At 39.5% G+C, this 24,918-nt stretch overlaps 3 protein-coding genes across 4 annotated transcripts in view; 1 reads left to right on the top strand and 2 right to left on the bottom strand.

Annotated features, from left to right (window-relative positions):
• Positions 1 to 24,918, top strand: part of LOC146469580 (dynein axonemal heavy chain 3-like) — a 110,815-nt gene that overhangs the window by 72,147 nt on the left and 13,750 nt on the right. The window contains exons 61-82 of the mRNA XM_085123227.1: positions 265 to 420; positions 2,760 to 2,855; positions 3,402 to 3,506; positions 3,973 to 4,106; positions 4,553 to 4,670; positions 5,443 to 5,496; positions 5,851 to 5,937; positions 6,033 to 6,083; positions 6,481 to 6,546; positions 7,272 to 7,490; positions 8,752 to 8,856; positions 9,805 to 9,909; positions 10,633 to 10,706; positions 11,397 to 11,483; positions 12,353 to 12,524; positions 15,939 to 16,064; positions 16,707 to 16,884; positions 17,532 to 17,608; positions 18,303 to 18,389; positions 19,144 to 19,234; positions 19,341 to 19,453; positions 20,307 to 20,444. Of these exons, the coding sequence (XP_084979353.1) occupies positions 265 to 420; positions 2,760 to 2,855; positions 3,402 to 3,506; positions 3,973 to 4,106; positions 4,553 to 4,670; positions 5,443 to 5,496; positions 5,851 to 5,937; positions 6,033 to 6,083; positions 6,481 to 6,546; positions 7,272 to 7,490; positions 8,752 to 8,856; positions 9,805 to 9,909; positions 10,633 to 10,706; positions 11,397 to 11,483; positions 12,353 to 12,524; positions 15,939 to 16,064; positions 16,707 to 16,884; positions 17,532 to 17,608; positions 18,303 to 18,389; positions 19,144 to 19,234; positions 19,341 to 19,453; positions 20,307 to 20,444 (2,439 nt within the window). The remainder of the gene's footprint in view (positions 1 to 264; positions 421 to 2,759; positions 2,856 to 3,401; positions 3,507 to 3,972; positions 4,107 to 4,552; positions 4,671 to 5,442; positions 5,497 to 5,850; positions 5,938 to 6,032; positions 6,084 to 6,480; positions 6,547 to 7,271; positions 7,491 to 8,751; positions 8,857 to 9,804; positions 9,910 to 10,632; positions 10,707 to 11,396; positions 11,484 to 12,352; positions 12,525 to 15,938; positions 16,065 to 16,706; positions 16,885 to 17,531; positions 17,609 to 18,302; positions 18,390 to 19,143; positions 19,235 to 19,340; positions 19,454 to 20,306; positions 20,445 to 24,918) is intronic.
• Positions 12,532 to 14,488, bottom strand: LOC146469582 (beta-2 adrenergic receptor-like). The gene has a single exon (XM_085123246.1). The coding sequence runs from the start codon at positions 14,312 to 14,314 to the stop codon at positions 13,433 to 13,435; it is 882 nt and encodes a 293-aa protein (XP_084979372.1). The 5' UTR covers positions 14,315 to 14,488; the 3' UTR covers positions 12,532 to 13,432.
• LOC146469581 (cannabinoid receptor 1-like) lies at positions 20,680 to 24,507 on the bottom strand. 2 transcript variants are annotated; one of them, XM_085123245.1, is made up of 3 exons: positions 24,106 to 24,507; positions 23,467 to 23,919; positions 20,680 to 21,806 (listed from the first exon to the last, which is right to left on the bottom strand). In XM_085123245.1, exons 2-3 carry the CDS (start codon positions 23,915 to 23,917, stop codon positions 21,349 to 21,351), a joined length of 909 nt encoding a protein of 302 aa, XP_084979371.1. In that variant the 5' UTR covers positions 23,918 to 23,919; positions 24,106 to 24,507; the 3' UTR covers positions 20,680 to 21,348. The 2 variants fall into 2 exon arrangements, with proteins under 2 accessions (XP_084979371.1, XP_084979370.1); XM_085123244.1 differs by having other exon boundaries at positions 23,467 to 24,507.

Below are 24,918 nucleotides of genomic sequence, written 5' to 3'. Positions count from 1 at the left end.
CAGTCATCTGTCTTCATGCGTGCATCTCAGTACTCTCTCAAATTTCTACGGCGTTCCGTCACGTTGTTGGGTAATCGTTCCGTTGTAATCAGCGTTAATATGCATAAAACTCTCCATGACGCATTCACTTGTATTCCAGTTCACCCATTTACTTTTACGTGATTTACGAAAAGCCCCAAGTTCATTTTGGAATCAGCCAGTTTTGGCAGCTGACTTAGTTTTCGCCGAGCGTTTAATATACTGCATTTGTTTTTGTGTCCCTAGCTTGTCGCTCCCAAACGCAAACGTTTACAAGAAGCGGAGTCGACACTGGCTCAGCAGATGTCACATCTGAACGAGAAGCGAGGAGAGCTGAAGGAAGTTATGGATAAACTGCAAAACTTAAACGACGACTACCGCTCCAAAGTCAACAAGAAACGGGTCAGATCTGAGTACTTTCACTTAACAACGTTTATTAAACAACGTAGCAATCAGCAGGGTTGTCAAAATAAGCCGGCAACCGGCACATTTCACCGGCTATTCCGAATACTGCGCCGGCTACTCTGGCTGCTAGGTTTGTTCTAGGCATGGTATCGCGGAAATAAAACTGTTCAGTTAATAATTTGTTGGAAGCCAAATCGGAACAGAGGCAATAAAACAGTTATTTTGCCTAAAAAGTACAATAAATTGTGTGCGTGACACAGATGTCGACGCGATTGGCCGCGCTTGCGAAAGCATCAGTCAATGCTCGAGGTTTCAAAAAAATTATGGCGAGCGGAGGGGGCGGAGCGAAACGAAATAGGACTTTGCTTATTAGGCCTTATCACGGTTGTCGACGCCATTTTGACGAGTAGGCAAACACGTCTGAAATAACAGTGTTTGTATGGAAATTCAATGTCAAATAACTTTCATAAAACATCGCTTCTGAAAAATTCATGAATTGGAAACTTTTAGCACTAGTAAAAGGATTTTTAGAAAAAAATTGGAGGGATGTAGCTGTGCTAGAAAGCGTCCAGTCGTGTTTTGAATTTTCCATACATTTGTCTGTATAGCGAACCAGCCGTGAACTGCTACTAAAAATAGTTCGCGGGAAAAAAATACAGACAAATGTATGGAAAGTTCAAAACACGACTGGACGCTTTCTGGCACAGCTACATCCCTCCAAATTTTTTCTCTTAAAATCCTTTTACTAGTGCTAAAAGTTTCCAATTCATGAGTTTTTCAGAAGCGATGTTTTATGAAAATTATTTGACATCGGATTTCCATACAAACACTGTTATTTCAGACGTGTTTGCCTACTCGTCAAAATGGCGTCGAAAACCGTGATAAGGCCTATTTCATTAAAAAGAAGACGATGAGGGAAGATGAGAAGAATGAGCAAGACGACGGGCAACAAGGTAAACGTTGATAAAAACTCGTCCTTTGCACGTTTCGCATTGTCTCGGAAAACAATATCAGTCATTGGACAGACCATGGATTCAGTACCCCGATACGGCAAAAAGAAAAGTCGTTCTGGTTCACTGGTTATCTTGTGAGTATTGGCACTAACATTAAGGTTACTTTAATGATACTTTTTTTCTTACATTCGAATTATCTTTTCTTTTGTGTCGCTTTAGAAACACTTTTGTTGATTACAACAGTGTGAAAATTTTGTAAACCCTAATTAAATTTACTCACTATTTACAGTTACGTTTTTTTGTGCTGGCGCGTCTCTCAAGCAATCAAAAAGAAATACCAAGGCTAAAACTAATATTGAAACCAAGAAGGATAATTTTAGAATAAGTTGAGCTTTATTTGCAAGACGAAACTTGCAGCCAAATGAGTGTTTATACAAACAAGAAAATTGCCAAATTTATCCGCCAGACGTGACGGCACCTCTGATAATTAGTAAGATGTTCATTTCATTTTTGTGGGCTCTTGACTTTTCACCGGGTTTTACATAATGATAATGATAATGAAGTGGATGATCATGAATCAGATGAATCTGATTATTACAGTGATTTGGAAGATGATTAGAGCAATCTAATCTGTAATGAAATAAGTCTAATCTGAAGCATCTTGGTTTCTTTGAAGTATTTTGTATGTTACAGTAATTTACATTTCAAACACTGAATTCAAAGAGTACACACTGACAGAAACCGGACAATACTGTAAAAAAGAAAAGTTGTGTTGAAGACAAAATACAGTGTAAGAGAATAGTAGTCTCCTTCTTGTGCGCTGTAGTTTTTCAGGATTTTTAATCACATGGCATGTTGATGTAAAGAAAATAAAGATAATGGCAGGCATGGTGAATTATACAGTTATACATGACTTCAGGTATCACATAAAGATGGATTGCAGAACTATAACATCAACTTAACAGTGGGAAAACCATTTACAAATTTACACAACGTTTGCTGAAAATATGCCCAGATTGCATTTCAGAGTATCGTTTTTGGCAAAATTTCCTGGGGGAGGCCCCACAGGACCCCCCATAGAAGGGACCAATATCCCTCCATACCCTCCCTGAACGATGCCCGTGCCTTGCTGCAGCCGCCTACTTTATGGACAGAACCTGCTACTCAGAAACATAATGACAACCCTGAATCAGTAGGGGAAATAATATCTTTGTCTTGGGGTCTACATTGTTGAAAACAAGGTTCTTTTTGTAGAAATAAACTTCGTAATTCTCGGCTGGTTTGTTTATTAACCTTTCTAATCCACCAAGGGAACTAACGAACATGCAAACAGACAGAGAATGCAACGAACAAATATAATCAACGTAATATTTTCTTTCTCAGGAACTGGAAAGAAATATCGCCTTGTGTTCCCAGAAGCTTTTGCGAGCTGAGAAGCTTATAAGTGGACTGGGAGGAGAGAGGTCCCGCTGGACTCAGGTCAGTGGTAATACTCCAAAACTTTTCTCAGAATGGCATTATGAAAATTGCTGAAATATTCTGAGAAACCAGTAGTGTTTCATTGCTAGAACTTCAACGCAAGAGAAAGGAAGAAAACGGACTCAACATTCTTGACAAAAAAGACTGAAAGGCCAGTATTTATCACGCCAGCCAAAGTGAAAGAGGAGGAAGGCGCGGGCAAAAACAGAAATGCCACAGGCTCGCTGTACAAGTGAAGTTAACTGGACTCGTCTCGTTAACTAAGTCTGAAGAGTGGGAGGTTGGAATCCTGCATGAAAAGTTGGTCAGGCTTTTACTTAAAACGCGATAGAGAGGATTCCAAAATAAAAAATATGTGTCATCGAGTGACCTCCTTCAGTACCAACAAAGTGGTCCGCTTGGCGATATCTCCAAGGCTCCAGCCCGCTAATCTACAGTGGCTTAATATTATAATAACAACTGGGCAGTCGGGCTTTTTTACGAGTGGTCAAAACTGTTGAAAGTTTGGGGCGTGAAATAACTGCTTTCTATTTGATTTATTTCAAGGTTGCACAAGAGCTTGGCGAAACTTACAACAATATTGTAGGCGACGTACTGCTGTCAGGGGGCATTGTAGCTTATCTCGGACCATTTACGGTGGAGTTTAGACAGGTAACATTGTGGCCCGTTTACACTCACTCCTGAATGAGCCTTCTCCTGCAAAACTAAGTCACGCAGCTTAGATTTTCTTTTGGCAATGTAAACCCAAAACCAAAGTTATTTGACGATTGAGAAAACATACGCAAGTAATATAACGAAACAAAATGTTGTTTAGACTGTGTTGCGCACTTGGTGGATAAAATAGTGGTAAGTTGTATTCTAGCGCAAAATATAAAATAAAATACCAGACGTTGCAACATACCACTGATGAAGAGGCAGCAGCCTCGAAACGTTTGGTATTTTATTATATGTTTTGCGCTAGAATACAACTTACCACTATTTTATCTACGCAAGTAATAGGTTGCTTTTGATAATGGCAGTAAGATTATTGAGGGATGAGTTTTGTCCAACCAACCGTTCAAATAGCGGGATTCAATGTTTATGCCCGTTATAATCACCTCAACGATTGCCGTTTCAGGAATGCATCAAGGAATGGTGGAGCTTGTGCCGAGAGAAGAACGTGCCAGTCTCGGATAATTTTTCATTGTCTGCAACACTTGGAGATCCTCTATCCACACGAGCTTGGCAGATTGCAGGACTACCAGTGGACAAGTAAGAAACTTGAAGAATACTTGACTTTTATCACTCCAGATGCGTAATTTTGTAAGCTGGTAGAGACCATATTTTCGTGTTATTATGGAGACATGGTGGTGTAATGATTAGAACATCTGACATTTTGGTCGGACTTTTGGTAGAAGATCGGAGTTTCCTTAAACAAAAAATTTTGCTCTCGGCTGTCTCTCTTCATCCAGATGTATAAATGGGTACCGGCGACAAACTGCTCGGAGTAACCCTGCGACGGACTGGCATGCCAACCAGGGGGGAGTAGCAATACTCCAAGTTGCTTTATGCTACAGAAACCGGGTTAAGTAAGCTCCAGCCGAAAGCCACTTAGGGTCGAGTTTCGACTTTACATTTACCATTACCCTCTCGTGGTTTTAATCTGCCTGCATGTTTCAGAGCCTTTATTTCTCACTCCTGGCTTTGCTTTCTTTCAGCTTCTCGCTGGATAACGCGATTATCGTGACAAATTCACACCGCTGGCCTTTGATGATTGACCCGCAGGGACAAGCTAACAAGTGGATCAAAAACATGGAAAAACCGAACAATCTTCAGGTTAGAAAATGAAAATTCGTGGAGGATGGTGATTGAGTTTTCATCGTGTTGAGGGCTGAGATAGCACTTCTTTGTGGTGTTTCGTTAGACAAAAAACTTTGTTCCACGTTATGTCTTTCAATCAAGTTGTGTAATCTACGATTTGGCATGGACTACAATCCTGACCAAAAATGTCGGGGCTATTTCCAAAATTCAACGCGAAATACCCCGACCCCCCCCCCCCCCCCCCCCCCGACGCCATGTAATGTTGTCATGTTGCTGTGTTTATGTACAGTCAGAATGATTTCAGTGGCTATCAACATTGCTTGGGGGTGGGGGCTTCCAGAAATTCTTACTGACAGCACCACGACTGGTTGTGGATATCCAAACCCAAAACACAAATGTAGACTGCGAACGCTATTTTCGTATCTGTCCCGGAAAATATTGGCCAGGATTGTAGCTGTTGAGGGACATCTGACAAAACACTGGATGGAACCCTGCAATGGACTAGCATCCCTATCTTTCTTCTCACCTCAGAACACTATGCATGTGGTTGCTTTCTATCTGTCGGTAGTGGAGAGAAAGACATCCGTGATCTCCTCAGTTGTGGTTCTATTTCGTAACGAAATCTTACGTCTAGAGTAAGCTGATGTTGTAAACGCTAAATTATCTCACTCGAAGTTAGCCCTCCATTTCAGTTACTTGTATTTAACGCATTTAAAGCTTCCTTGCATCATTTAATTGAAAATGTATTTTGCTGCTATTTTCTAAGTTGAGTGATATTTCCCTGCAGGTGATTAAGCTGTCGGATCAAAACTACGTTCGAACTCTGGAAAACGCCATTCAGGTAAGTTTCATCTTGATAGCAATGCGTGCAAATGTATTTTTCTTTTTCTTTTTCTTTTTCTTTTTTTTTTTTTGACATTTACATTGGTGTTGATAATTTACTGCCAGACTAGCAGAAACAAACTTGAACTGCCTTCTTCTTACGTCCTTGGAGTAACAGAGAACAAACTTTTTCGTAGTTTTCATTTTCCTACGCAGGAAACCAACGGTCGTTGTTACAGTGAAACTCCACCTGATACTAGCGACTGCCCTGTTGCCCGTTTTCTCCGACCCACAGGCTTGACTTTCAGACATTTAGGTAGTCACTTATTGCTGGTATTTTTGTTGTGATTTGTTTGTTTTTATCTTCTTGTAGCTTGGTACTCCTGTCCTGTTGGAGAATGTTGGAGAAGAACTGGACCCGCTACTGGAACCAATCTTGTTAAAACAAACGTTCAAACAGGTTTGTTCAAGACAATTCTACGTCATGTAATTGTTTTTGTGACATTCGATCAAACTGAAGTGGATAACGCACTTATATCATGTGATTCTTTTCAGGGTGGAGTCGAATATCTGCGAATGGGGGATCATGTCGTGGAATTTAGCAGAGTGAGTAACTTCATCGCACTAGTGCGTTGTTATTTTTGTAAATTGTAATCTCATTTGTGAGAACTGAGTCCGCTTGAGAAGTCATGTCAGGTAATAAAAATGGAAATGTTAAGCTCGTTCACGAAACAAGAAAGATGTAATATTCACCATGTCACGAGCATGGAACGAAGAAAAATTCTGAGACCCGACGGAAATCGAGCTCATGAATCTCCGTACAACGGTCGTATCATGTAACCAGTGAGCTGCTGGAAGCCTGTGACGAGCGAGGCCATTAATGTAGCCATATGACGCGCGTCCTTTATACTGATCGGAGCATCAAGTGTGGTGATCAAGATAAAAATGGTAAACTTTCTTCCGCCTTTGGTTATTACTTAGCACGGGTTGTTTTCTTGTGCAGGATTTCAGGTTTTACCTCACTACAAAGTTAAGAAATCCACACTACCTTCCTGAGGTGTCTGTGAAGGTAAGCTACTCACTTTCCTTGCCACGTCTCAAACTAAAATTTGCTTTTAGTCTCCTTTCCTCTGTGAAACGTGCTTTCTAACTTCACTGTTCATTCTTATTTTGTTATCATTTATTTATTTATTTATTCGTTTAAGTTAACTTTTGAAGTGAGCAGTAACTTTAGTTGCTGATATGTATTGCCTTAGAATGTGGCCGTGGGTTCAGGCAGTCTCTTGTATTCGAGGAGGAAGTGTGGTTATTGCGGACAATTTACTTGATCCCTGGAAAGACAAAATCTATAAAAGCTTTCACACTGGAAACTTCTCCTCGGTAATGTAGGTCCCATTTAAAAAATAGGAGCTGAACAGCAAACTAATAGGATTTAGAGCGGCAAACGGTGATTTTCGAGGGCAATAAAAATTTCGTTGCGTGGTCACTTCGTTATTGCCAACGAGATCAACATTATGCTGTCGGTCCTGCTACACGCGCCTGCTTTTCTCGCAAACTGACTTACAGGGCGTTGCAGTCAGGAGACAAGAAATTGCAGCGGACGTTTTAAGTGCAACATCTCTGTCTCGTAATGAAGATGGGCTCCAACGTACGTCAACAGTTCTGAAATTTGTGCAAAGTTGCACGATCATTTGCGGCGTGTGACATCTGTCTTGTACCTTGTCTTGCGGCGGCTTTTTCATGCGTTGTTGTCTCCGCATTATATTTTACTTAGCTCCTCTCACATTGTCTTAGGTCACTCTGCTAAACTTTATGATCACGCCTCTTGGCTTGGAGGATCAGTTGCTAGGGATTGTGGCTGCCAAAGAGAAGCCTGAATTGGAAGAGAAAAAGAACGAGTTGATCATTGAGAGCGCCAAGAACAAGAAACAGCTGAAGGAGATTGAGGATAAGATTCTGGAAGTGCTGTCTACCAGCGAAGGCAATATTCTGGAGGACGAGAGAGCCATCGAGGTACTTACGCTTAATCAAAGAGTGTAATATGTTGTCCTCAGTCTGACATTAGGGACTTTAAGAAACCACGATGGCAACGGCAACGAAAACGTGGCCTGAAAATACAAGTTCGCGTTACTTGTACTACTTCGCGATTATTCCAATTCTTTCAACTTGTACAATGTGGCCGAACCATCCGGTAACAGAAAAGTTGGGAACGGCGTTCAAGTTGGGACAGAGAATGAAAAAAATTACCGTCATGTGCTCACGTTCTCCACAAAACCTTGAATTTGGTCATTTCACGTTGTTGTTTGGCCTAGGACTGCAAAGAAATGTACCAAAATTTATGACGCATATGCAGGGCCTTTGTTTTTCTCATTAAATCCTATTGTTTTGTGACGTTCTCGTAGTAGAGAACGTAGTAGCTTCTTAAACTACCGCCGTAGTAGCTTCTTAAACTCCCTGCTGTGGAACGTAGCATGTTGTTATATAATGTTGGACGAAAGTTTGCTTCCACATATACCTTCCATGCAACATTGTTTAGCAGTACTTAAATTGTCCGCAATGAAATTTTTGAGGTGGAGTCTGGTCTTACGGATCGGATGGAGACATCACACCAACAACCTCAATTTCTTGAACGTTTAGCAACACCACGTATACATCGATCTTTTTCCTTTTCACTATGCATGAAGATTAGATCGATAATATCATGGGTGACAAATCGCTCCTGAATTTTGGCGCGAAATTTCAGCGTTAATTTATAATTTCACATGTGAAATTACAAAATTGCTATGGCAACGTTTCCTATATCACAGTGCCAAGATGGCGTCCAGGTTTAAAGATATTACGGATGAAAGACGTTAAGGCAATAATAGACGCTGCAAAAACCTAAATACGCGAAAGAGCACAATTAACTGGGTGAAGTTTTTTGAGAACTGGTGTGATGAAAATGGCCTTGAGAAAAACCCTAAGACGGTTCGTCCTGAGCAGTTGGATAAAGTACTCGAGCGGTTTTTTGCCTGCGTGTGTAAACAAGACGGAACCGACCACGATTGTGAGCGTAATTTGTCACCCATGATATTACAAGGTAATCAAATGATATACTCGTGGAATTAGGAAATAATTCCATGCGCGTTTTGCCAATTATTAGAATTTTGACAAAACGCGCGTGAAATTATTTCCTAATTTCACTCGTCACCATTTGATGACATATACTTACTTTATATGATAAATCCATTGATATATATTGAAAGAGAGTTTTATGCTATATTTTTAACACCAGGTGTTATCATCCAGTAAGAAACTTTCAGAAGAGATCTCTGAGAAACAGGAAATTGCTTCAAAGACAGAAGAAGAGATCGACAAGACTAGGGGTGGTTACAAGCCGGTAAGACAAATTGACCCTATTTTCCCTTTTATTCTATGTTAAATTTTAGTACTGTCATCTATGTGTATTTATTTTTCTTCTTAGTATTAGTTATTTATAATCTTGTAGGACCATTCTGTAAATCACCTTTCGGTGAGATTGGCTTCCTCGCTGAAAAATGTTATGACGTAATCCTCTTTGCTCCGACCGGAGCATAGGGCTTCCACCGCAGCCTTCCATCGGACCCGATTTTTTGCTGTCCGTTTCACTTCCTCCCATGCCATCCCCAAGTCCTCATATTCTTGCTGGATTGTCCTTCTCCAAGACTTCTTCGGTCTTCCACGGGGTTTTTTTTAATTTGTGATTAAAGCCAGATAACGAATATTCGTGGAGAACTTCATTAAATTAGTAAAATACCAAAGTTTGAGAGTCATTATTTTTATAACAGCGAAAATATAGTTCCTTTCAGTCGAGTCACCAAAGGCGAGTAGGCAAACATGGTTGCCTGTCACCTTCCCCCAGTCCCCGCGCGGCTTATTTTCGCGTTTGTGTCTCGTTTTCGCTCGTTCTCACGTATCCTGGGGAACCGGCTATATTGAAAGATAATATACAAATTTCAAAAGGGTGCCACAAGAAGCTGAGTACAGTACCAACTATTTTTGTAACATGAAGGTGGAAAAAAAGAACTTAGAAAAATTTAAATTGCATGTGCGCGAGCCCTGCGCTCTATTCATTAATCTGTGAATAGCCCAATTTCGTTATATTAAAATTCAGCTTGAAACAATAAACATCACTGCGAGTCTCCGGGGAATAAATTGCAGAGTTTGTATGGGTTTATTCCCCGGAGCCTCGCAGTGATGTTTATTGTTTCAAGCTGAATTGTAATATACCGAAATTGGGCTATTGCATGTCACATGGTTTATCAGCATGTTATAAGTCTGACATCATCTGTATACGATTACTTATCAGGTGGCGCAGCACTCCAGTATCCTGTTCTTCACCATATCTGACCTGGCAAACATCGAGCCAATGTACCAGTACTCTCTTACGTGGTTTATCAGTCTTTATCTTCAGGTAAGTGTCCTGTACTGTCTAATGTTTTGAAGACTGTTGATAGCGGTTCTGGTAAGCGAATATCGAGGTGTCCTCTACATACCGTGGTGTTTGTAGTGTCAGCGCGCAAGTCGAACCTTCAGGAAAACCTGTGAAAGTGCTGTGGTAACTCTTTTCAGATTCTAGCATCTCATCGGGGGAGGGGAGGGGGGTGAAGTGGAAGGGGAGTCCTGCCAGTTGTTGTATGGGAGGATGGTCCATGTCCTCTGCTATGACTGTCGTCGACCGACGACCGGCTGTCTTTTTATGTCCAGACTTGCAAGATTCTAACTGCTGCTTATTTTTCATACAGCAGTTTTGGGGCCACTTTTGTTTTGTTAATACTGACTACAGTTCCATCAAATAGTACCGTTTGCACTCAACTGCTTTTTGAAAATGTCTCTCCCCTCCCCCTTGTTTTGCCGAGGATGGCGAAGAAATGTACCAAAATTCATAACGCACGAGCAGGGCCATTGTTTTTCTCATTAAATCATATCGTTTTGTGACGTTCTCGTTGCCGTCGTCGTAGTAGCTGCTTAAACTCCATGTTACCTGTCATGATATGGAACTGAGCTCCAGCCGGGTGGGTAACCTGTGACTGCAAGTGAACATTTAATGTACCTTTATTTACCTTGTATGCACAGGAGTCCAGTGTGTCCATGCAGCAGCTTATCTTATTTTTGTTCGTTGTTTGTTCGTTTGTAGTCCATCACGAATAGTGAGCCATCCGCAGATCTGGTAAGAAGAATCATGAATCTAAACGAACATTTTACCTACAGGTAAGATTTGATATTGTTCACACCAACAGACAACGCCTGACAATATACAGCTGTTATTGGAGAAAGTCATAAAATTAATTCGTGACATCATAACCACACTGGCTTCGTTTCCAGTCTGTTGCGTAATCGCGACTGTGCTAAAAGTATAGGAACAAAAAAGGTACGCATTGCGTACATGTGGGTTGTGCTGTGTAAACGCTGCGGACCTGGTTGTTTACGGACACACTCACTCACTCACTCACTCACTCTTACATGCCTGACGACATTGTCATTAGTGGGTAGAGCACTATTCAGTGCACTACCCACAAAAACAATCTAAAACCAGTATTAGTTGACGCTGTCATCAACAATAACAACTATATTCATGTAGTAAAAGACAGGAAACAGCACTTGAAAACCTGCTTAGTAGCGATCGACGATGGTGCAAGGAAATAAAATGAAACTAAAAACATGAATACAAAATATGAATCAACATACTCCAGAAGCAATACGGTGTGTAGCGTTATTATCGTGTGGTCTTATTTCCCTTACAAAATGGTGTTCTAGATAACGGCGTGGAACTAAAACATTGCGCCTATCTGTTCCCTTCATAAATTATGCAGATGCCCTTAGAGCACTTTCTACTTTCAATCTTAAGTTGACTTTGCCAGTTTTATCCTTTTCTAATCATTTCTATATTTTATTATTCAGTATCTACCGAAACGTGTGTCGATCCTTGTTTGAGAAGGACAAGCTGTTGTTCTCGTTTCTGTTGTGTATTGGGATACTAAGAGGAAGGTATGAACACGTTATTACTTTAAGTTCAAATTCGCAATGTCATATCTTAAAGGAGCACTGCCATGATTTTGCTGTATACGTATTTGGGTGAAAACTGTTCAAATAGTTAACAAAGAACCTGTTTTGTAACATGAAATCGCTCTTACAACACCGGGGGGGAAATCTCAAGTTTTTTCCTCCTAGGAAAAGCAAATTATCCATTATCAGTTTTTAGCGACTTCTCTAACGTACACAGGCAGAACAATTTTTTTAAAGTATTAATCCACTCCCATGCTAGCCAATCCGCAGCCAAACATAATTAATAGAAGTTTCTGTGCACTAGTAGAGTTATTGTTAACAAAAGCGAACCATTGTTTTAACGATTCCATTGAAACAAATACGTTTTTTGATTATTCATAATGACAGTAAAGATAGGTGACACTGCCCCCTTTAAAGGGACCCTCCTCTATTACAACAAATTGACGTTAAATTATTGGAAATAGTGTCTAAATTAAAAAGTGGATATCATTACATTCTGATGTTCTAAATATTGGATTTTATTATCGCCTATTTTCGCTTTTAAATTTTCTGCGACTCGCCCACCCTTTGCATTCCATTACGTCACACGGTTGCATTCAACACAAAAGAGCTTCTGCTTGCTGACAATAGGCAATCGTATGACGTCATCAAATCCAAAATGGCGGCGTGCAGGAAATTTAAACGGAGGTCTATTTTATTTCATGCTGATGTCCCAGCAACTGTTCGGTGTTAGTGGAGTTTGATGTATCGGTATATCTACAAGGTCAGATAAGGTGCATGCTTCTTGTAAATTAATTTTGAAAGTATTATTGTCCATAAATATATATATTTTTTGTTTTATCTCCTTCCAGTGGTAAAATCGATGAACAAGAATGGCGATTTTTGCTGACTGGCGGAGTGGCACTGGAAAACAAGTTCCCAAACCCCGCCTCCGATTGGTTGACCGACAAGTCCTGGGCAGAGATTGTTCGATGTTCAGCGCTTCCTTCGTTCAGAGGAGTCTTGAATCACTTCACTGAACACGTGAGTCATGGAAACGCTCATTGTGTTGTCATTTTGATTTCAACAGCACAGAGTTTAGTGCATAAACAAATTTCGGCGAGGATCGAGATTATCGGGCCATTTCGTCGGGACAAGAGCAACATTTCTCGAAACAGAATTTCGGTGACTTTTCTTGGAAACTTCGAAGGCCTGTTGATTCATCTGCTGCGAAATTTCGTTTTTCATAAGTACACACTTCATCACGCTCTTAAAATTGCTCAAGACACAAGTTGATTTTGACATCACGCTGAACAACACAGTTGACTGGCACCGTTACCGAGCATCACTGCTTTCAAATGAAAATGCGGAATCTCCCAAACGAACGTGGCTGAACATGCACCTGGATGTGGTCTCAAACAAACAATTTTAATCTAAATGGAAATTTCCTTATAGGGGAAAGCAATTGGACATTATTGATTGATTGGGATATGTCTGTTTACTTTGAAGAACGGAGGTCTATATTCTGAATTACAAAATCGTTGCCTCGAAGCTTTTTATAGAAAATCCTACGATGGGCCTTTTAGTCATAATACTAGTAATAATCAAAGAATAGGGAGTGCGTTCGATGATCTCGATTCCCGACTCTCTTTCTCTTGCCAAGTTGGTGATGATGTCATTCGCCCCTGCAAAATCTGAAGGGGATGCCAGGCACGCGTCCCAAGATCCATTCATTCGTTGATCGATTGACTGTCCCATACAAGCTCGACTCCAATTTGTATTAGGAGTGCATTCTTTCTACGTCGAACGCAATGAATTTGAGTACTTATTAAACACCTGAAATACAATCGCTCGGAGTTAAACTTCGAGTTCTGTTTAATTACTTATTGGTCGGTCAATATAAGTTCGATATTTCACGGTCTCTCGGTCTGGGTCAATTTGTCTCCGAATATTCACGAGGGAAACCAATTAAACCTGCGATGCAAAACTTCGCGAAACTCTGCATTACGGAAACAGTAAATCCATGGATTTATTGATGATGATGTAAAGGCAACTGCTTCAATCCATGGCCACACAGCGACGTAAAATTTATGATCCAAGCATGAGTCGTTCGCAATAAATTGATGCCAAATGGAAAGCACCAAACAGGGCATCCACGAAGCTGTAAAAACACCCAACACGAAACCAACAGCTATTAGTGCTTTGTAGTTTTGCTTAGCGCGGAACGCCGCATTTTGCTTGTTTGAGTTTTCACTTTTTATTCTTCTGATCTGTTTTCTGGCGGTTTTAAAAATCCAAAAATAGCAGGATATGACAATAGTAATTGGAACCAAAAACGTCACTACTGATAAACCCAGCCATAGTTTTTCCACGTCTAAGAAAATCAGTGGTAAAGGAAGGAGGGACGAGGCTATCCACGCCAAAATGATCGCAAAGTTGCATCTTTTCTTGGTTAAAATAACCTCGTAACGGAAAGGAAAGCGAATTGCGATAAAACGGTCTACGGAAACACAACATAAGTTAAGCGTTGTTGTCGCTGTGGTGTGAATCCATAAGATGTCCAAAATCTTGGCCCAAACGTCTGTTTCTTGCGGCTGTTTGAAACATCGCACAGCTATCCATACGGGACTTATGAGGAGCCCTACGAAAAAGTCTGCTGCCGACAGCGAGGCTATAAAACGATTGGAAATTGTTCGTAGTGACTCGTGTTTGTAGAACAACCACAAAACGAGGAAATTTCCCGCTGCAGCTGCTAAACCAGACGCGCTCAGCCACACGGACAAAACAATAACCTCTCTACTGTGCAGTTGGTCATCGAAACATGTAGTATTCATCAAAGGTTTGATCCGTGGAGCGAACAAGTCCAAAAGGTTAACGTTCTTGTGACACTTCTCCCCTACGCTGATCGATAAATGATGGTATATGTTTACGCTCACTAATAATTATTGAACCCCTAGCTTCAAGCTGTTCTTTTACGAAGGTCAATATTTTAATAAATGCGTTCTTGTCATTTAATGTCTTTGTTTGTGATCCTCGAGTTTTCCTCGTTACGCAGCTTGTTCCTTCAAAATCGGCAAAGCAAAAGCGCCAACATCTTTTCAAATGACTTAATACGATTCATGAAGTATTTCCTCTCTCTTCGATAATTTCAACTTCCAACACAAGGAACAGACAGATGATATATATTTACACTTGTTCTCTGTGTTGGCGTTTTCTAGCAACAGCGCAGATCTAACCATAGTATACTAGTAATGTCAAAAGCCACAGAACTTTAACCTTCTTATAACTTTTATGTTATTTTTTTTTTTACTAAATACAGTTAAACTTGGAGTTGGGGAGTTGCCGACTTATTGACAAATTTGCAGCCTGTTTGACGTTTTCACTCATAACGATTGACGTTTTTAATACCATCATTGCTTTTACGCCCGAATATGCGATTATTTTTGCATAAAAATAAAACCATTTGAACAGATGTTTTTTTATGTATGCTAGTTAACATAAAGAAGCCGTTCTATAGTTAGTTATTTTACTGGTGGTGAGGCGGACAAAAACAATGGTTTTTATCGAACTTTGTGCTGTTCATTTTGTAAGAACGAATATTTAGATTTTACTATATTTTTGCCGCCGTAAAAGGACTCTAGGGTAAGATAGAAGCTTTTTACAATGGCCTAGTTGCCATATCACTAAATCAATAGACCCTTTGCATAAATGGCGCCCAAATTTAAATAACAATACTTGATACATCCTAGGCCTCGTGTTTATGTTTCCAGACAAAGGATTTTTCACATGAATATGAGGCTTAGGATGTATCAAGTATTGTCATTCAAATTTGGGCGCCATTTATGCAAAGGGTTTATTCAGTTGATGAAACCGAATATTCGTTTCCAGTCCCCTACCGACGCTGCACCACAGTTTAACCCCGATATCGTTTTATAAGAAGCCTACCATGGGTGCCAGAGGTTTTATTTTCATTAGACAGGCGCGGTTTATCTTCATTCTTGATATTCAGAGTGATCACCTCAGAAGGAGGTATCCTAAACAAGTATTACAAAGCAAGAAATAAATTAACAAAGGATTTTTTGGATTGAAAAGGCCTGATTTCCGGCCCATTTAAAAAAGCAGAAAATTTTAAATTAAAACGATTTAAGAGCTGATTGACATTCGTTGGACAATATTAGAAAGAACAACAAAAAGAGTATGAACCAAAGTTGACTTTGGTCAGGTATAGCCATTTTAATTCCCGCAATTCATTTGGTTTTAATCCATTTTTAATCGAATATAATATAGATATACCGTTAGCTTATTTTCTCCGTTAAAACCCAGGCACCGAATAAACACTGGGTTGTCGAGTTTTAAACAAACGGCTCTGGCGTTTAAACGAAGCGTCAAGTTACTTTTTCCTTCCTTGTAACTGTGCAAGAATGTTTGAGTGCTATTTTCTGTGTGTTTCTCCTTTAGTTGTCTGAATGGAAGGCTTTCTATGACTCCGCCAGTCCACAAACAGAGCCTCTTCCTGAACCGTGGGAAGACGAACTAAACAAGTTGCAACATCTCATTATGCTGAGGTGCCTGAGACCAGATAAGGTCAGACAGTCACCTTCACTGCCTTTGTTGTTGGTGTTTTTTTTCTTTTGTTTTGTTTTTGTTTTTTGTTGTTGTTGTTTTTTTTTTTTTTTAGTGTAAAAAGTTTTTTCGGATCTTTTATCTTGGAGCTTCTTTGGTAAACTTGAAAAATGGCCGCTGGTGATGTTAATGCCTCCCTTTCTTAATCTTATTGGACGATATATGTCCATGGAATGAATATATTCACTTTCATGTATTCACTTTCATGTGTCCATGGATTGTCTCGAGTAAAACGTCAAGATGGCGGATGTCCGATCTATATAAAGGAATGTTCGATTTAGAAAAAAGTGTTGAATGATAAATGTTCTAATAGACCTCTTTCATAAGTGGCGGCCTATAAATTATTCTTCTGTTTTCATGAAAATTAGCCTTACTAGCCTCGTTAGCATGTGCAAAATTCGGTAGAATTTTTTACTCTAAAACGAGGTTAGTAGGGCTGATTAACATATTTTGAAAAGAATAATTAATCGACCGCCATTTATGACAAAGGTCTATAAGCATGAACAACTAAGCCTTCTATCCTTCATGGGTTTTCATGAATTTTCTCTTGTTACATGCATGTATTATACATGTCACGAACGTGTCACGCTATTGTTCTGTTAGGTCACACTTGGTGTGCGTGACTTCATCACGTTCTACATGAGTCCAACCTACATTGAGCCTCCCACATTTGACCTGTCCAAGTGTTATGAGGACTCAGACTGCTGCGTGCCGTTAATATTCGTGTTATCACCCGGAGCAGATCCTATGGCCAGCCTGGTCAAATTTGCAGAGGACATAGGTAAGATTCACAATATGTAATTCCTAAAGGAGCTGTTTTATTATTTTGGAAAGCTTGAAGACATCTTGGAATCAGAAGAGCCAAAAATAATGGTTTTGTTTTGTTTAAACTTATTAGTTTTCTAAATATATAAATAACTGTCTTGTGTACGGGGTGACAAGGATGAAAATGGGGTCGACTTCAAAAACTGGGCTGATTTTTGGTGTAAGTTCTTTGTTTATGCCTTGGAAAAACAGCTGAAAACAGACCATGGCATGTTCTGCCCTTTGAGAAAATCCCGTGATATGTTCTCTTGGTCTTCGGTAAAAGAAAAAAAACGCACTTAGTTTTACGTTCAGCACTGTTCTTACCTGAAAACATGCTGTAATATGTTTGGAAGTTTTAGTGATTTAGTTTGATTACTTACTTGATTACTTGACCTTATCTCCGAACGCTGTATCGTACGAAATACAAGACTGCGAATAGCGGGCCGAAGTTGTGTCGGCCAGTCTCAGGTTTTGACCCTTCAAACATATTTATGGATAAAAACTTCACAGCGACTTTTAAAATCGCTCCGTTTACTCCGTTTTTTTTATTTTCCTACCTCTCCTTTGCTGGCTATTTCAGTTTAAAGTTTAAAAGTTTCTTTCTCATTCATCTTGTGTTAGGTGTTACCAGGTCTCATTTTCAGACCATCTCACTCGGACAAGGCCAAGGACCAATCGCAGCAAAGATGATCAATCAAGTAAGAACATTCTAAGTAACTTTTGTAAACTTCCTCTAAATTGCACACTTTCGAGACTAGCTCTGACCGTACATCTAAGCGGACGGACACTCGAGAAGAAATGGAGTAAAGCCGTGGGGCAGGGGTGGTGCAGTGGTGAGATCACTCACCTCCCACCAATTTGCCCTGGTTTGAGTTAGGTGTTGGTTTTCGCCTTTATCTAAAGATTTTTCGTTGGCTTGGAAATTTTTCTTCCTCTGCACTCGTAGCCATGTTCGATCGTTTTTGCTTGTCTGAAAACCAAGATTTTTAAACACGTACGTTTTTCTTCACCAAGTTGTTAGACCAAAAAGAAAAAGTCCCGTTGGGGCCACACTAGACCCAGTAGGGAACCCCAAAATATATATATAGAAATAAAAAAAAACTTTTAAAAAAGACCCTGACAAATTCTCAAACACGTCCACAAGAACGTTTCTAACCCCAGAAGGACCCCAATTGCTAATTTCAACTCCTAAAATGGTTTTCACTTCTCCTCTTCACAACAATACCCGATTATCCCCATCCCCCAGGGAAATATAATGAAAAGGTCTTTAAAGGATTGAAATACGCCAGGGCCCAGACTGCATGTGTGCGATTTAGAGAAAACTGGATTCTCTATTAGGTGTTTGGAATTTGTTTGATTTCAGTTGAGTACATATCTTTCCTTCCTCTTTAGGCAATTGAAGTTGGTGACTGGGTTGTCCTGCAGAACTGCCACCTAGCAACATCGTGGATGCCGATTCTAGAGAAGATATGTGAAGAGGTAATTTAAATATCTGACAGTGATGTGTTATTAAGTCAGTGACTCAGAAAACTCGTAAAAAGGAAATCCGAGTGTTCCTATCGGGAGTTGAACCTAAGACCTTCCGATTACTAGTTCGGATGCTCTACCACTGAGCTACAGGAGACTCGTGGGAGCCAACTGAATTTTAATACCGTATGTAATAAAGAAAAAAGATAGGAGGATCTTACATTTGTTATCTCCTCGATCGATACGATGTTGGAAATCTGTAGAGTTCAACAAAGGGAAGCAACAATCTTCCAAGCCCTTTTAAACGCACTTTATAAGTCGTTTTTGACCGGTGGTTGGAAGGGAATAATTTATTTGGGGTTCAAGAAATTGTCTAATTTTCGTTATCATAATGATAATGTTTTGCCACCTCTTTTCACATAGCAAACTGTTATAAATAATTATTGACAGAGCTGGTTTTCGTACTACTGACGCCTAAATTTAAATACTAAATGCAAATTAACTAAATTTATTTCCATCGTGTTATTTAAAAAAAAAATTAGTTTACTAGCCGAGTTTTTTGTGAGTGTATCGTCAATGAAGTGCTGCAAGTGGCTTGGGTCAAAAGTTTTGGACAATCAAGGATGAAGTGTTGACAGAACACTAAATGTTATCGGTAGATTTTAGGTCCTTGTCGAGGTCACGTAAACTTGACCCAATTTCTCTTATTGAGTCATAAACTGAATGAACGTATTGTCAGGGATGACCGGCTTTTTGCTTTGTTTAGGTCATAGTTCCGGAGAAAACGCACAAGAATTTTAGATTGTGGCTGACAAGTTATCCCACGGAAAGATTCCCAGTATCCATTCTACAGAATGGTAAGTGTCAAAAGCAGTGTACTTTTCATAGTTTTCACAGCTTCCTCCCACCCTTAGCACTAAAATTGCCATGTTGTTGTTGTTTTTGTTTTTATTTATATCACAGGTGTGAAGATGACAAATGAGCCACCAATGGGTCTGAGGGCCAATTTGCTGCGGTCCTACCACAGTGATCCTATATCAGACCCTGCGTTCTTCAACGGCTGCAACAAAACAAAAGTGAGATAAACAGCAACTTTGTTGTTCTCCTTTATTCCTTTCTGTTCGTATCAGTGTTCTTTTTCACAACAACGGTAACATTAGAGAGCTCTGCTCAAAAGCTATAAACTAAACTAGTTGCACTTTAGGATTGTGTCCACGGACAAAAAACTACTATCCACATCAGAGTACCACAGGAAAATACTGCTGCTTAGCTTTCATTTGAATAGTCACACTTTAGACCTCCATCCACAGACGCAAAATTTAAAACGACCTTCTACAGCATAATAAACAGCACCACAGGAAAGTACTGCTCGGTAGCTTTCATTTGAATGGTCGCTCACACTTTAGGATTTCATCCACAGACTCAAATTTAAAACCTCTTTGTACAGCATAATAAACAGCACCACAGCAAAGTTCTGCTCAGTAGCTTTCATGTGAATGGTCACGCTTCAGGATTTCATCCACAGATTCAAAAGTTAGAAGCACCTTGTACAGCATAAGAAACAGGAAAGTACTGCTCAGTAGCTTTCATTTGAATGGTCACACTTCAGGATTTCATCCGCAGACTCAAAATTTAAAACCTCATATAGCATTATAAACAGCACCACAGGAAAATACTGTTCCTTAGCTTTCATTTGGATTGCCACACCCTCTGTCCACGGACTAAACATTTAAAACCGCCTTGTACAGCATAATAAACAGCACCACAGGAGAGGTTAGCCTCGATAGCTTTCATTTGGATTGCCACACCCTGGAATTTACTCCACGGATTCAACCGTGAAAACCCCATCAAACTTAGACTCTCCGAAGTGGAAAGGTTACCCATTATGTTATTTTTTAATAAGTTTTAAACTTTGTATAATTCCTGCAGGTTTGGAAGAAACTGCTCTTCAGTCTGTGTTTCTTCCACGCCCTTGTTCAAGAAAGGAGGAATTTCGGTCCGCTGGGATGGAACATTCCTTATGAGTTTAACGAGTCGGACCTCAGGATAAGCGTGCGCCAGCAACAGGTAATTCAGTGTTTTCAGAATTGGGTGTACACGAGCAAGTTTGTCCGTGTGTAAAGGATGAACAAGTGTTTTATGGTGACTTATAGTTGACCATTCATTTTAAGAACAACGACTGACAAGCTTCCTGATAAAGTTTTTCTTGGTTAACCTGGTTAATGCACTGCAGCCTTATGCACACGAGCGAGTATTCCTTGACAAGTGTCCTTGTTCAAAAGCTGGCACGCAAGGTTTGAAAGAATAACTTGCCAAAGTTTGTCGTGCACATTAGAAAATAAACTTTGTCAAAGGAAACTTGTTTGTTCACACAAGAATATTCCTGCTCGACACGTTTTCCTTGACAAAGTTTCTTGCCCAATAACTGTTTTGTTAGTTGTTTTTTTTTTTTAACAGAGGCTTGCCACAGAAAAGCGTTTTTGTTCACACACTTGAGACAGATAATAAGATACTAAGTTTTTCCTTAACTTATTTACTTGATTAGAAGCCCAAAATAACAAACATCTTACCTTCAAAACTGCATTCCTTAGCATTGCAAAACTATCCGCTGCTTCAACTGCCTCAGTGCGCGATTTAAAGACCACGAAAACTCAATTTGGCAAATTTATGAAATATTTGAGGAGCACTGCTGAGAAATGGTTGTTATGTAAATTAAACTGTAGAAACTTAAAAAGGGAGAGCAATCTTCTTTAAGCTTAATGAGTTTTCAATTTATTTAGCAACTAATGGAAGTCGAGTACTTTAGTGTTCTTAATTTCTGCAAAATTCACAGAACTTGCGAAATACGGAAATAATAAGGAAAGTGAGGTTTAACTGATTCACTTTTGCTTACAGTGATGTTAAATATACTGGAATTGTTCGTGAAACGTAGCCTGGACTCCGGGAAGAGTTTTTCAGTTTGAATCATGAATCAGAAGCGCATCATTGTTCTTATTGCATCTCTGATCTCGCCATTTCGAACAAAAAAAATTACAGGATTTATGGAGGAATTTATAAATAGAATAGATGTCGACCAGGCGTACATGACTTCAAAATTTTCATGAAGAATCTCTTGAAACATATTAACAACTAATACAGGAGTTAGGAAAATCAGTAATACTATTATTACTGTGAACACGTCCTTGGCGGCTTTCTTTTCCCGCCTGTATAGAGCGGATAAATTTTGCCCAGAAACAGCGTTGTGTATTTGGTTGTTATGACGACGAATAGCAAGGAATATTCCAACGTAGTTCAAGATTGGCACAATGAAGAAAAGCACGCCCAGACATAGGCTAAGAAAAAACTGGATATTGTCGTCCAAAATGAAGAGTCTCAAAACCGAACACAGCAACCATATTGTCCCAGTTATGATACTTGCCTTTACCGCTTCTGTTGATTGAAGAAGTATTTTTTAATGTCACATGGGCATTAAAAGGCCGGTGTCACCTATTTGTGATGTAATATATCAAACACGAGAAGGCGTGTTTCATCAGATATCCAAACACGGAGATGTGGGTTTAAAAAACGAGGCGCAGCCGAGTTTTTTTAAGCGACCTCGAGGTGTTTGGATATCTGATGAAACATACTTTCGAGTGTTTGATATGGCCTCTCAAATGATCAATTGCCGGTTTTCACTGTCACGCCATTGCCGTGTGCGTGAAAAAAAGAATTGAAACCATTCCATGAATGAAATCAAGAAATTGACATGTTATAGATGATAAGTAAATAAGAAACCAGTCCAAGTGTCAGGTCTGTGCGGTATTCTGTAGTCGAGTTATTTGACAAAATGTTTCACACAAATTTATAGAGCTTAGTATGGAGACGCCATGTTGGTGTCCCTTTGAGGGACACAAACATGGCGGCTGGAAATAGGAAAAAACATCTGAAGTTCACTTTTGCCAGAAAGGAGGTTTGCTTTCTCTTTTGAATTTTCGAATGTTAAGATAAATATTTCTCCTCAAACTTAAATTGTTTAGAATGCTGAAAATCACCTGAAGAGGCATTTTTAAGATAAGGAACAGCTCTGTGACGGCCGTCCTCTTGATGTCACGCACGATGAAAACTCGGAAATTGAAACTGTTCTATTTTCAAAAGGAAGTACGACATCGAGCAAAGAAATAGTGAAAAGACATATTTTTAGATAATCTCTCCTTAAATGAAGGTAAAAATTTTGTAGGCCTCCCGGTTTTGATTTCTAGAATTTTGGCGACGTGAAAACCAAGAATAAATTCTTGGAGAAATTAAAGGCTAAAGTTGGCAAAATTTTATGGTAATTAGAAACACATATCCAAACCACGGTCACAGTAGTGATTTTCTTTTTTTCTCTTCATAGATATGTGTTCCTAAACTCATTAATAACTCACGACGAGGTCATTTTTGCCGTTTGCTGTTTGCTGTAAACTTAATTCTAAATCTCTCTTTTAAGGCCTAACACTTTAGCAAACGTAACATCAACGATAACTAAAATTTAATTAAATTTTTCTCTGTGATAGAAGTCTTGCCAAACACACCACTATATAATAGGCCTTATCACGGTTTTCGACGCCATTTTGACGAGTAGGCAAACAGGCTTGAAATAACACTGTTTGTATGGAAATCCGATGTCAAATAATTTTCATAAAGCATCGCTTCTGAAAAAATCATGAATTGGAAACTTTTGGCACTAGGAAAAGGATTTTAAGAGAAAAATTGTAAGGATATAGCTGTTGCAAAAAGCGTCCAGTCGTGTTTTGAACTTTTCATACATTTCCCTGTATTTTTTCCCGCGAACTATTTTTAGTAGCAGTTCATGGCTGGTTCGCTATACAGACAGATGTATGGAAAGTTCAAAACACGACTGGACGCTTTCTGGCACAGCTACATCTCTCCAATTTTTTTCTTAAAATCCTTTTCGTAGTGCAAAAAGTTTCCCATTCATGAATTTTTCAGAACTGAGCGATGTTTTATGAAAATTATTTGACAACGGATTTCCACACAAACACTGTTATTTCAGACGTGTTTGTCTACTCGTCGAAATGGCGTCGAAAACCGTGATAAGGCCTATAGTTACCTTTGTTAGTCACGTTTCTTCGGTATACCAAAGGCTTGGCGAGTGCGTAATGGCGATCGCAACTCATAATAGTGAGATTTGCAAATGACCATCCAGTAAAAACAGATTGGCACACAATAAACGCTTGGAACAGTTCAAACTGATTATGGCATGACTTATGGATTCGGTGAATCATCAATCGCCATGCAACAAAAACCGGTTGAGCTACCAGTCCGGTCAAACAGTCTGTGCTGGCAAGACTGCATAACAGAATGTTGCTCGGTCTTTGTAGCGAAGGTGTTTTGATAACAGCAATAATGACAGCCAGATTTCCAAGGAAGGCAAAGACGCAGAACGGTACATTGATGGCGCTCAAAACAACGTTAGTTATGTAGGAGGACGTGTCGTTATTGGGGATTTGTAGCCAGTGGGGAAGACCACAAATTGTGCTGTTCTCGCTTTCGGCCGCCATTACTGTAAGACAATAGCATAAACGACGCGGAATTGAAGCAAGTAATATAATTTTTCTACCTTGTTATCGTTGGGCCAAAAAGCTACGAGTTGTTATGAACCTTAGTTGACGCTTTTTTACAGAGTGAATAGCAACCCAAAACCATAACCTGAGTATCAGTCAGGCTACCAAAACCATGAACATCTTACCTTCAAAACTGTTTTTCGTGAACTCGTGTCACTAAAAATTTGCCGCTTCTACACCAAGCTTCAATTCAACTTATGGACTGAGCATCAAAAAATGTTTTCGACAAATTTATGAAAGCTGTCTGAAAGGAACACAACTGAGACATTGTTGTTATGTAAATAAAATTGAAGTAACTTAAAAATGGAGAACACTTGACTGTTAATTTTGCGGAACTTTCGCTCCTCGAGGGCTACAAGTTTATTAATGTCAGGCAATATTATGAATACTCTGCTAATATCACTAATATTGCTACAGCTGAGAAGTTACTGTTATGTAAATTAAATTGTACCAACAAAAACGAAGTACCGCACTTTCTTTCTCTTATTGCTATGACATGAAATACGTTTGGAACATTTAACTTTCATTTACTGCGGGTGAAAAGTCAGGTAAAAGTTAAATTAAATAAGCAATAGAATAAAAATGGATGTTTCTCTCAGTTACGTGCATACTGATTCCGATACGGTCGACAACATTCGTCAGACTTAAGTGCGTGTTCCTAGCTGTATGATTTTATTTCTCAAGGATAATACAAACGTTACTTGAAACCTTTCATACACTCGAAATTTAAATTTTCTAATTAAACATTTTTAGACTGTTATTTGAGTGACAGAGTGACGTAGTTTTCTTGCTCTGTGAATCCACCGTAAGAAAGTACAGTCAACTCTCTCGTAAGCGAACACCGTGGGGCACGACAAAGTGGTCGCTTACGGGAGGTCGTCGCTTACGGGAACGTTCAACAATATAAGCCTAATACAGGATTGATTAATTAATTACAT

The sequence above is a fragment of the Pavona decussata genome, unplaced genomic scaffold (genome assembly GCF_977016875.1).
Source record: "Pavona decussata unplaced genomic scaffold, jaPavDecu1.1 SCAFFOLD_122, whole genome shotgun sequence".
In the NCBI taxonomy this organism is placed as follows: domain Eukaryota; kingdom Metazoa; phylum Cnidaria; class Anthozoa; order Scleractinia; family Agariciidae; genus Pavona; species Pavona decussata.
This window is presented reverse-complemented; position numbering and strand designations above follow the sequence as displayed.